This window comes from Salvelinus alpinus, chromosome 6 (genome assembly GCF_045679555.1).
Source record: "Salvelinus alpinus chromosome 6, SLU_Salpinus.1, whole genome shotgun sequence".
NCBI classification, from domain to species: Eukaryota; Metazoa; Chordata; class Actinopteri; order Salmoniformes; family Salmonidae; genus Salvelinus; species Salvelinus alpinus.
In genome coordinates, this window is record NC_092091.1 from 76,138,777 (window position 1) to 76,151,765 (window position 12,989).

Here is a 12,989-nt window from a genome sequence, read left to right on the forward strand (position 1 = left end):
TGTGGGGTCAGTCTGTTGCGCATTGATTAGATCTGAGCGGGTAACAGATAACTGAATAACAGGGAAAGCAGTGACATACTTCTTTGTGGTATTCTCATTAGTCGGCACAGTGACCAGTTCGCCACGACTCATAGAACGCGTCACTGCACACGCACTGAACATCTCTGGGGAGCTTTGTACACTCTCATCAGGAATCTCAACAACTGACGGCTTTATGGAAACAACTAGAGATGGAACCTCGACAGGCCACACACGCTCACCTGCCAAGTTATTCCCGAGAATAACATCGATACCCTCAATAGGCAATGAAGGACGCACCCCCACAACAACCTCACCTTTCACCAGTCCACAATCTAACATCAGTTTATGCAATGGAACTGAAAGAGTGTTCAAACCTATTCCTCTAATTAGAACACTATTCCCCGAATCAGTCTCAGCTGAAAAGGGTAACACAGACTCCAACACAAACGATTCGGAGGCACCTGTGTCTCTCAGGATCTTCACTGGCACTAGGGCCTTTCTTCCTAACATAGACACAAAACCTTCCGTAATGAAAGGTAAATAATTTGGATCAATATGGCCTTTCACATGCTCCTGGGCCTGAGGCAATGAGTCATGAGTGAACTGATGTGGAACAGGCGCAGCTAACGCGGTAGGCTTAGATTTAGCGTAAGCACCCTTTGACCTGAGATGTGGACATTCGTTTTTCCAATGACCTGAACCGTGACAGTAGTGACACTCTTGCTCAAAGTTAGCTTTACCACGGGAGTCAGGCTCAACCCTAGTTGAATAGGACTCTGCCCATGAACCATAGTATCTCGGTGAGCGAAGCCCAAATCTATCCGAACGCCCCCACTCATTCCGAATACGGGGCTCTGCAAAGACACTTTTGTGAGTCAACACATACTCATCCGCCAAAAGCGCAGCTTCAACGACATTCTTTACTTTTCATTCGTTAATATACGTGGAAATACGATCAGGGATTGTGTCCTTAAATTGCGCTAACATAATCAGATCACACAGCCCTTGGAAAGTCACAACTGCAGAGGCAGAACACCAGCGATTAAACTGTAAAGATAATTGTCGCGCAAACTCAAGTCTGTTTATCATCCCTTTTTAAAGTTCTAAATCGTTGGCGGTAAGCCTCAGGGACCAATTCATAAATTTGTAACACAGCCGTTTTAACCTTATCATAACTGACACTGTCGTGTACACTAAGAGCTGAATATGCTTCCTGCGCTTTACCAGTCAGCACACACTGCAACATTAAGGTGCGGTCAGAATCAGGCCAACTCCTAGCGTCAGCAACACGCTCAAACAACGAAAAGAATGTCTCAGGGTCCTTTTCATTAAACTGAGGCAATAACCGTAAGTTCCCAACAATATCAAATGTGTCCGGGGCACGACCAAAAGAGGAACGACCCCTAGGTAAATCTGGATCACCTTCCCAGAACAAACTCTCCCCTGAGATCTTTCCTTCCCTAATCAACTCTATCCGTTCTTGTTGCAACTTGATTTTAGCATGCTCCATATCTAATTCCTTTTCATACTTTACACGATCATGCTCTAGCTTCTCACGATCATGCTCTAGCTTCTCACGATCATACTGCCGATTATGCTCTAGGTTCTCACGCTCATGCTCCAGCTGTAACAGAAGCAGTTCTTTCTGCTGTTCAAAAAGAAGACTACCATGACTAACCAATGGAATGGCCATTGTAACGTTACGGGGAGACAAAGAGTCCTCAGCAGAGGCTGGCCCAGTGGTAACTTCAAGAATACCACTCTCCATCAGATTGGCCTTCAATATCAACCTAATAGAATTCTTTAGACGTTTATCACTAATTTCAACCTTGTAGTGTTCAGCGATCTTCAACAGCTGTTCTTTAGTACCTAATTCTAACAATTCCTCTGATGGAAAATGAATGAACTCATCTACATAAGACACCATAGTTACAAAAAAAAAAATCTCACTCTTCCCCTCTGCTGAGCACACCAGACCACAACCCAAGAAATGACAATCACCCTGAGCACCTCAGAAGAGAGATGAGATACGGAGCTTCCCCAAAACCTACTATAACTCAACCCTAGTCTTCATGCGGATTTGCGGTGGGTATTTACGCACTGTAGCCCGCTGGCAAGGACATAAACCCCCCAGCACGCTGGCAGATTCCACCAAGCCACGGATGTGCCCCCGAGACAACTGCTCAGTTCACAGACACCACACAAAAATAACAAACGTTAACCATGCCCAACATATTCCAAAAATAAAACATGTCACTAAGCCTATCAGGGGAAAAAGGATATAGCTCCGGGTAGCAAGTTCCACCACCCTACCCAAATCTCCCACTGAGGTACACAGCCGATTACTCACCTCCTCAGACCGATGTCCCAACAGAAAGTAGAACAAGAGTTTCCAGGCTGGGCAGGGCCGGGAAACTAACCATTATACTCTCTCCAACACAGCACACAAACCAAACAACAAAGGCAACCAATACTGGGCCGATCAAACTCAACCAACAAAGGCAACCAATACTGGGCCTATCAGACTCAAACAAAATATGCAAACCAAACACGTACCTCCACGTTCTCCCAAACCCATACGTTCAAAGATCCCGGATGAGCCCCCACTTGTCACGAACCGGCTCAAAGTCCGTAACAAAAGGGAGACAACGTGGAGATAAGGAGTAACAAAATATATTTATTAAATAAAGTAACCTAAATGCAATTAACAATGGTGTGTGTAATCAGTAGTGTAAGTGAGTGTTTTGGCATGCATGAATGTGATAATGCGATGTGTTGAAAGGTGCTAAAGCAAACAACCAAAAAGTCACAAAAACCACAACAAAATCTATCAAGGTGTCTGCATGGAGAGAGTCTCCTCCATGAATGGGGAAATGGTGTATTTATCCTGGGAAAGTGGGCCCAGGTGTTTCCCATGTAGCTGACGACCCTCTCAGCTCCGCCCACCAGCATCCTAATAGGGAAACAAGAGCAAAGAGAGAGCATACGGCAGACAGGGTGGGAGGGTCGTCACAGCAGGCCTCCCTATATGGTCTCAAACTGGTCTTGAATGTACAAAAAAACTAAATTCATGAACTTTACCAGAGCTAGAACTCTGACAGAGAACGTTAGCATTGTCACATCTGGTAGTTTATCCACTGAAAAAGTGTCATCCTACAAATACCTAGGTACTTGGTTGGATGACAAGTTGTCCTTTAAAGTTCATGTGGATAATCTTGTGACAAAGCTTAAATTGAAATTGGGTTTTTATTTTCGTAATAAGACTTGCTTCCCGCTTATGGCTAGAAAGAAGCTTGTTCAGGTCACTTTTCTCTCTGTAATTGATTATGGTGACTTGTTGTATATGCATGCAACCTCCTCCATCTTACAGAGACTGGACTCTGTAAATCATGCATCCTTGCGCTTTATTACAAATGCCAAGTCACTCACCCATCATTGCACCTTGTACCAAATGGTAGGTTGGACCTCACTTTATATGCGCAGAAAGCTACATTTGTATGTGTTCATCTACAAAGCCCTTTTGGGTAAACTCCCTCTTTACCTCTGTAGTCTGGTCTCCTTCACCAATAGCAGTTACCATACCCGGTCTGCTAGGTGGTAGCTACTCAAAGTCCCCTGGACATTCACAGAATTAGGCAAGACTGCCTTCTCTTCTTGTGCACCAGACGCATGGAATAATCTACAATCCATGCTTCATCTAGATATGTTAGTGCCACTGAATGAATTAAAAAAAATTGATGGGAGACTGTTTCAGAGGAGAGTAAATGCTTGTTTTAGGCTGGATCATGTTGTTGTATTGTATTGTTGTATTTTTTAATTATGTAATGTCTTGATTGTTGCTGCCTCCTTGGCCAGGTCTCCCTTGAAAAAGAGACTGGGTCTCAATGGGCTTTTCCTGGTTAAATAAAGGTTAAACAAAAATAATTTATGCAGCAGCATACAAGACATTTTTGGACTCACCTTGTTTTGCTGTGCTCACTTGAACAGGAAGTTGGTGTGGCGGTCCTTCTCGTGTGCAAATTTTGTCATGAATTTTTGTCGTCAAAGTCTGTCATTCTCTGGATTTATGGTGCTTTCAAGACAACTGGAAACATGGAAAGAACAAGGTTGAATCATGACGTCCGTGATCTTCAGGTCGGAGCTCCAGAAAGAGGCTCGAGTTCCCGACTTAAAATTTCGAGTTGGCTGACCGTTCAAAATGTTTTTTTCCAGGCGGAGCTCGTTTTATTCAGAGTTCCAAGTTGTCTTGAACTCACTGAAGTCTGAGATTTCCCAGTTCTGAGTTTTCAGTTGTTTTGAATGAGGCAGAAGTCATGCTGGATGGACAGCATGGCCAATGTATTCAACCTTTTCTGGCCCACCTGCCCTGAATGATGAGTTGCCACTGAACACAGGTAGTCTACACTCTAACTAACCACCATATAACCAACTAAAATATCCACAAAAGCCACTAGCCAGCCAGCCATATATCAAGAGTTCGAAGATTATGAATATGGTCCCGCTTTAAATGACGGCAAGCTTATAAAGCCTTCATAAAGCCTTCATAAACACTACATACATGTCTCACAAATTATCTATAATCATATGTCATGCTCTATAAATGGGTTCATAAATGTGGCATAACTGTGTGACATAACCATCAATGTCAAAAGTGACCTAAACCACTACAACAAATATGACACAAACTTAAGCTTTATAAAGGGTGGCATAAGCATTGCTTATAAATGGCTTCATAAATCATATTACATTGAGGCTTCACAAAGCATGTAAATTGTCAATTTGTAAGTCGCTCTGGATAAGAGCGTCTGCTAAATGACTTAAATGTAAATGTAAATATATTATATTACTCTAAAACATTTCTAGGATGGCCCAACCTCTTTCCCTCTTGGGTGCATTGTCAATATTGGACCTGACCTTAACTTCCCCCAAAATGCTGTGCTGCAGAATGACACACACTCTGAACTGCACAGCCAAAAAAAATATTTAATAGAAAAACAACAAAATGGGATTTTCTGTGTTCACAATAATGCTTAAACAGAGGATGGCTTTTGAGTTCTGGGATAAATCTAAGAAACGTAGATTTTTGACTGTTAGTTTTTAGCTGTTTAGTGTATTAATACATTTGTGTTCACATCATAAAGCGTGTGTGTCAGAACTTAGATGATTTGGAGTAGTCCAACCTGAGACTACGTCACCAGGTTTTCCTCTTCTGTTCTCTGACTGGGCCCAGCACTGCATAGTACGGATTGTTATATTGTTGTGTTTGTGTACTGAGGAACATGTAACTTGGTTCCAGAAAAAAGCCACTTTCAATTTCCTTATGTTGGGGGCTTTCGTCAAGGTAAGCGTTGCCTTGTGTAACGTCGTCCCCAGGCTGTTGCACAGGCGGCAAATACTGTACAAGTCTGGGATATCAACTGTGTAACTAGTCACCATAGCATTCTATGGGAGTGACCTTACTGAGTATGGGAGTGACCTAACTGAGTATGGGAGTGACCTTACTGAGTATGGGAGTGACCTTACTGCTAGCAAAAACATTCCCCCTATTCGTCACTAGTTAACACATCCAAAAAGTCATAATTATGGCTAAACACTGCCCATTTCCCCCCCAAAAGAATATTATTAAAATGTGCTTTTAAACCAAACCCTAACTAATGAAGGCCAAGCTTGATGCGTTGGTCCACCAGACTTTCCGAGCAATTGGGCTGAAGTGTCTTGGAACGAGATTAGGTGTAATGTGACTAAAATGACTTCACTTTAGATCGTGTTTCATCCTTCAGCACAGCATGTCACCTTTTATATGTTTATCATAATCGATATAGGTGATTTATATGCTGTATAACACATATATGTAGTGCTTATGAAGGCATTATAAAGGCTTTTTTAACGTCATTTAAAGCGGGACCATTAAGGTATATATTCTGTTATTTGAGAGCATTGAAGATTAAATCCCAATCAGTGAAAAAAAAACAATATCTAGCTGACTAGCAGATTTACATCAATCATCAACATCAATGATCAGGTGATTGTCTCTCCTCTTTTCCCGATGTCAATCATGTCTTTTGTAACCAGCGGTGTAGTGATACTTGTTTATGACATCATCATGTCTAAATCAGAGTTTGTACTGACAGATGGAGCCTTTTGAATCTCTTTATAGAATATACATAAAATGCGTCCTCAGATAACAACATCTGACTATATCCACATTGTCTCAAGAAAATGTTCTATGTCCTACACCAAGTCAGGAACAGCTCATTTCAAAATAGACTGTAAACATCCATGTCAATCTTGAATGATAATTCATCACGTTTTACTGGTGAAATGTCCACACTGCAAGCCAATCATTTGAGTCATTATCATGGGAATATGCATTTAGATATTATTGAATTACTGTTTTGTGAGTGAATTAACCAGGAGCTATATGTATCAATCCTTTCCAGATAACAGAGGCAATGAGACTGAAGAGAGAGACCAGCTACAGACCAGTTGCAACACCCTGACTGAAGAGAGAGACCAGCTACAGAAGGAAAGAGATGATCTCATGAGAAAGTTCTCTAATCTGAGTGAGTTCACCTGATAAATGATCATAACATCACATATCTAATATGCAGTAAACTTGTGTTCGTATTCTACAATAATAGGTGCAGAATAATAAGATGGCAATTCATGTTTCTGTCTTGTAGAACAAACCTGTCCTGAAGGCTGGCAGCAGTTTAACTCCAGTTGGTACTTCCTGTCTACTGTGAAAAAAACGTGGAAGGAGAGCAGACAGAACTGTCTGGAGAGAGGAGCAGACCTGGTGATCGTAAACAGTGATATGGAACAGGTGAGAGAGAGAGAGAGCGAGAGCGAGAGAGAGCGAGAGCGAGAGCGAGAGCGAGAGCGAGAGCGAGAGCGAGAGCGAGAGCGAGAGCGAGAGAGAGAGAGAGAGAGAGAGAGAGAGAGAGAGAGAGAGAGAGAGAGAGAGAGAGAGAGAGAGAGAGAGAGAGAGAGAGAGAGAGAGAGAGAGAGAGAGAGAGAGAGCGAGAGAGAGCGAGCGAGAGAGAGAGAGAGAGAGAGAGAGAGAGAGAGAGAGAGAGAGCGAGAGAGAGAGAGAGAGAGAGAGAGAGAGAGAGAGAGAGAGAGAGAGAGAGAGTGAAACATCTCTTGGTAAGTAATATATCTTCCAGTATTTAACACATATAGTCTATAGTAGTTGACAATATCAGTATCTTTCTCACCAACAGGAGTTTCTCTATGGCCTCAATAAGAGAGCCTGGATTGGTCTGACTGACTCTGTTTCTGAGGGGACCTGGAGATGGGTGGACGGCACCCCACTGACCACCCCAAGGTAAGACACTACTGCTCCATAATAACACTGACCACCCCAAGGTAAGAGACTACTGTTGTAATAACACGGACCACCCCAAGGTAAGAGACTACTGCTCTATAATAACACTGACCACCCCAAGGTAAGAGACTACTGCTCTATAATAACACTGACCACCCCAAGGTAAGAGACTACTGCTCTATAATAACACTGACCACCCCAAGGTAAGAGACTACTGCACTATAATAACACTGACCACCCCAAGGTAAGAGACTACTGCTCTATAATAACACTAACCACCGCAAAGTAAGAGACTACTGCTCTATACTAACACTGAACACCCCAAGGTAAGAGACTACTGATCTATAATAACACTGACCACCCCAAGGTAAGACACTACTGCTCTATAATAACACTGACCACCCCAAGGTAAGAGACTACTGATCTATAATAACACTGACCACCCCAAGGTAAGAGACTACTGCTCTATAATAACACTGACCACCCCAAGGTAAGAGACTACTGCTCTATAATAACACTGACCACCCCAAGGTAAGAGACTACTGCTCTAATAACACTGACCACCCCAAGGTAAGAGACTACTGCTCTATAATAACACTGACCGCCCCAAGGTAAGAGACTACTGCTCTAAAATAACACTGACCACCCCAAGATAAGAGACTGCTGCTCTATAATAACACTGACCACCCCAAGGTAAGAGACTACTGCTCTATAATAACACTGACCACCCCAAGATAAGAGACTACTGTTCTATAATAACATTGACCACTCCAAGGTAAGAGACTACTGCTGTATAATAACACTGACCACCCCAAGGTAAGAGACTACTGCTCTAATAACACTGACCACCCCAAGGTAAGAGACTACTGCTCTATAATAACACTGACCACCCCAAGGTAAGAGACTACTGCTCTATAATAACACTGACCACCCCAATGTAAGAGACTACTGCTCTATATTAACACTGACCACATTGTAAGGAGTAGGACGGATTCTCTGGGTTGTTCATAATCCTATGACTACAAGGTGAGATTTAACATCCAGGTGTGATAGAGACTTTATAACAAATTACATATTGCTTCAAATCATGTTCATAAAAAGTATTGTTTCCACTCATAGATGTTATCCTACGAGCACAAAAGATATATCTTAAAATGTCATAAAATCTCATAAAATACAAAATATGTTTTGGTTGTTGGTCCTAAAAAGGTTATGCTCATGTTAAAGTTGAAAAAACATGTCTATTTACTTTGACCCTTTTTTTTGCACTCTGGGACTGGTTCTACACACACTCACTAGACTCTACCCACACACTCACTAGACTCTACCCAGACGCTCACTAGACTCTACCCACACGCTCACTAGACTCTACCCACACACTCACTAGACTCTACCCACACGCTCACTAGACTCTACCCACACACTCACTAGACTCTACCCAGACGCTCACTAGACTCTACCCACACGCTCACTAGACTCTACCCACACACTCACTAGACTCTACCCACACGCTCACTAGACTCTACCCACACACTCACTAGACTCTACCCTAACCCTTATCGTAATTCTAACCCTAACACTAATTCTAACCTTAACCCTAAACCCCCTAGAAATAGCATTTAACACGTCCATACACACACACACACACAGACACTTTCACAATCTTCACACTCACTGTGCTACTCTGTTTATTGTCACTTTTTATTTTGTTGTGTTACTATTTTCTTTTTATGTTTTATTAATTTATTTCTTAATTTTTAACTCTGCATTGTTGGGGAAGGACCCGTAACTAAGCATTTCATGGCAAAGTCTACACCTGTTGTATTTCGCGCATGTGACAAAATAAAAAATGTGTAATTTTATTTTTCTCTGTGTTTTTTAACTGTAGTTACTGGTACTCACATCAGCCTGATAATGGTGGTGACGACCCAAAAAATGGGGAGGAGGACTGTGTTGAGCTGAACACAGAAACATGGCGTCCTGTAAAGGCATGGAATGACCTGTCATGTTTACACAATCGGTACTGGATTTGTGAGAAAGTGGTTTAACAACACCATGACAACAGAGGAGGCTGGTGGGAGGACGCGCACACATACAGCACCTACAGTGAACACAACTTCATTCTCTCTCTCTCTAAGACACACACACACGCACACACACACACCAACACACTGTAGGTACTGTACTGAGGGCAAAACAACCTGATAATGGTTGTGAACCAGGATATACTGTAACTAGGACTGTGTTGATTTTAATATTGGGTATTCTGAGCCTGTATATAAATATTCAGACATATCATTTACCTCTCAACATATCTGGATTTGTGAAGAGTTATACAGCATCTCATTATATAGTAGTGCTACAGTGCTAACGCATCTGTCTCTAGTTAAACAGTGTGTAGACATACTGTCATCTGTAAAATGATTGTATTCTGTCAGGATTTGGCCAGGATTGTTCAGGTTCAGGTTTTAGATGCCCCCATTGTGCTTTTTTGACCCTTTTGTTTTTTCCCTTGTTCCAGTCATTATTTGCACCTGTGCCTCATTTCCCTTGAAAGTATTTAAACCCTTAGTGTTCCTCAGTTCTTTGCTCTGTGTTTGTATGTTAGCACCCAGCCCCAGCCATGCTGTGAACTTTTGTTTCTCTAGTTGGATTTTCTTGAGGTACTCTGGTTTTGTTCTTGTTTATTTTTGATTATTCTTTTGAGGTTTGTTTTTTCCCTGCTGTTCTTACCACTTTGTGGATTTTTCCTTGTGTCTTGGAGGATATACATTTTTTCTCTTGGAATTACTTTTGACGTTGTGGATTTATATTTTTTGGCTGAAGATCTTTTCCTTTTTACTTTATTAAACCACCGTCTCTAGTACTGCTGTGTCTGCCTCATCTTCTGGGTTCTGCTGAATATTAGTGGCTCAGTTTACTAAGTGACTGTTTCTCACACCGGAGACCCGAGTTCATAACTGGGTCCTGACAGTATTCATTGTTTTAAAAAAAAACATGTTATGTGATTTGCCATAGGCTTGTGCTTTTTTCATAATCAATTATTAGTATAAATGTCTAGTAAGTAGATGAGGATCAGATTAAGTAAGAAAGGAACCTAGCAGGTTTACCAGCTTCCTGATTGAATGTGATTGAATTGTTAAAAAAATGTGACTTGCTTTTGGACACCGACGGAAGGCAGAACAGTACTGAGAGGATACACACTGCACGCAGGCAAACACACACACAGACACACACACAGACAAACACACACACACACACACACACACACACACGTGAAGTTCCCCTTTTCTGAAAAAGATGCAGACAGATGTCCCACACACACCTCTGAATAACTCTTCACACTGATGTCACACACAGACAGCATAGATAACAGAAAAGGGCCCCTATCGGTGGCATAGAGAGAGTACGAGCCATAATGTGAACTCCATTTGAAGGCTGGGGAAGCCACAAACAGGCCAGTCAAAATGACAGGATGAAAGGCTGCACTCGTCACTACTTGTTTTCATGAAGCTATCATGTTATATCACTTTATTTAGAATAATCTGTCATGTTTAACTTCCTGAGTGAAGGTGATTGGATACTTGTATATATCAATGTTAGTGGACAACAGACAGTCATCAGAGAAGAACCTGGTGGAGATGCACATCAGAGCACCTACTCAACTACTAGTCACTGAAGTTAGAATCATACAGTAGATATTACCATTATAGTCAGTTAGAAAGGTAATCATACAGTAGATATTACCATTATAGTCAGTTAGAAAGGTAATCATACAGTAGATATTACCATTATAGTCAGTTAGAAAGGTAATCATACAGTAGATATTACCATTATAGTCAGTTAGAAAGGTAATCATACAGTAGATATTACCATTAGGAGTCAGTTAGAAAGGTAATCATACAGTAGATATTACCATTAGGAGTCAGTTAGAAAGGTAATCATACAGTAGATATTACCATTATAGTCAGTTAGAAAGGTAATCATACAGTAGATATTACCATTAGGAGTCAGTTAGAAAGGTAATCATACAGTAGATATTACCATTATAGTCAGTTAGAAAGGTAATCATACAGTAGATATTACCATTAGGAGTCAGTTAGAAAGGTAATCATACAGTAGATATTACCATTATAGTCAGTTAGAAAGGTAATCATACAGTAGATATTACCATTATAGTCAGTTAGAAAGGTAATCATACAGTAGATATTACCATTAGGAGTCAGTTAGAAAGGTAATCATACAGTAGATATTACCATTATAGTCAGTTAGAAAGGTAATCATACAGTAGATATTACCATTAGGAGTCAGTTAGAAAGGTAATCATACAGTAGATATTACCATTAGGAGTCAGTTAGAAAAGTAATCATACAGTAGATATTACCATTAGGAGTCAGTTAGAAAGGTAATCATACAGTAGATATTACCATTAGGAGTCAGTTAGAAAGGTAATCATACAGTAGATATTACCATTAGGAGTCAGTTAGAAAGGTAATCATACAGTAGATATTACCATTAGGAGTCAGTTAGAAAGGTAATCATACAGTAGATATTACCATTAGGAGACAGTTAGAAAGGTAATCATACAGTAGATATTACCATTAGGAGTCAGTTAGAAAGGTAATCATACAGTAGATATTACCATTAGGAGTCAGTTAGAAAGGTAATCACACAGTAGATATTACCATTAGGAGTCAGGTAGAAAGGTAATCATACAGTAAGTCAATACCGTAAGTAAAAGTAAGTTAGAATCATATATATTACAATAAGAGGTCAGACAGACCTAATTGATTGATTGGGGTAATCATTGATATCCGGTACGGTTATTTAAGATGGCCGACTACATCAACAAACAGGAGATTGAATTAAAGAAAGTTACTGAAGAAAACCGGAACAGAGCAACGAGTGTGAAGACTAAGACCCATCTCTCAGGTACAAAGAATGATCTATCTTTCACTCTCACACAGACACGGATGCAGGCATGAACCCGAACGTGCACACACACACACACACACACACACACACACACACACACACACACACACACACACACACACACACACACACACACACACACACACACACACACACACACACACACACACACACACACACACACACACACACACACACACTAGAAAAACACGTGTACATTTTTATTGTTCAGTCTTCTGTGTGGTTCAGTTGGTACGGAGCATATTGTTTCAATCCTGCTGGGTCACGTTCACTAAAATGTATCAATTCAATGTCTTTTTTTAGTTTAGTTATTGGAACTACGTGGAACTATTTAAATATGATTAATTGAAAAGAGCCTTTTAAAAACAACAACACAGTGGACCACTGTTTTTGGTAAACAGCTGAGGGACGGGGCTGTAAAAATGTTACCACTCTCAAATTCATAGCTACAGTATGTATGCAAGGACTGACCATCCACGAGATCTAAATGATAGTTTTAACTATTTGAGGCTACACAGTGTTTGTTTACAATTCCATGGTAGAACAAGCTTATATTTTGGCTCCTGATGGGGTTAGACTGTAAACTAAAGTCAGGAGGCAATTATAAATTACAATTAAATTAAATGTGATATAGCAATCACGGATTGACGCTTTAAATCATGCTTCGGCTAAATTGTGTAAT

General features: G+C 40.8%; 1 protein-coding gene across 1 annotated transcript in view; it reads left to right on the forward strand.

Moving 5' to 3' along the window:
- Positions 1–10,211, forward strand: part of LOC139579326 (CD209 antigen-like protein C) — a 39,692-nt gene extending 29,481 nt beyond the window's left edge. Inside the window, exons 3-6 of the mRNA XM_071407888.1 lie at positions 6,462–6,584; positions 6,705–6,847; positions 7,248–7,351; positions 9,240–10,211. Coding sequence (XP_071263989.1) covers positions 6,462–6,584; positions 6,705–6,847; positions 7,248–7,351; positions 9,240–9,399 — 530 coding nt within the window. The 3' untranslated portion in view covers positions 9,400–10,211. The remainder of the gene's footprint in view (positions 1–6,461; positions 6,585–6,704; positions 6,848–7,247; positions 7,352–9,239) is intronic.
- Positions 10,212–12,989: the final 2,778 nt, after the last annotated feature.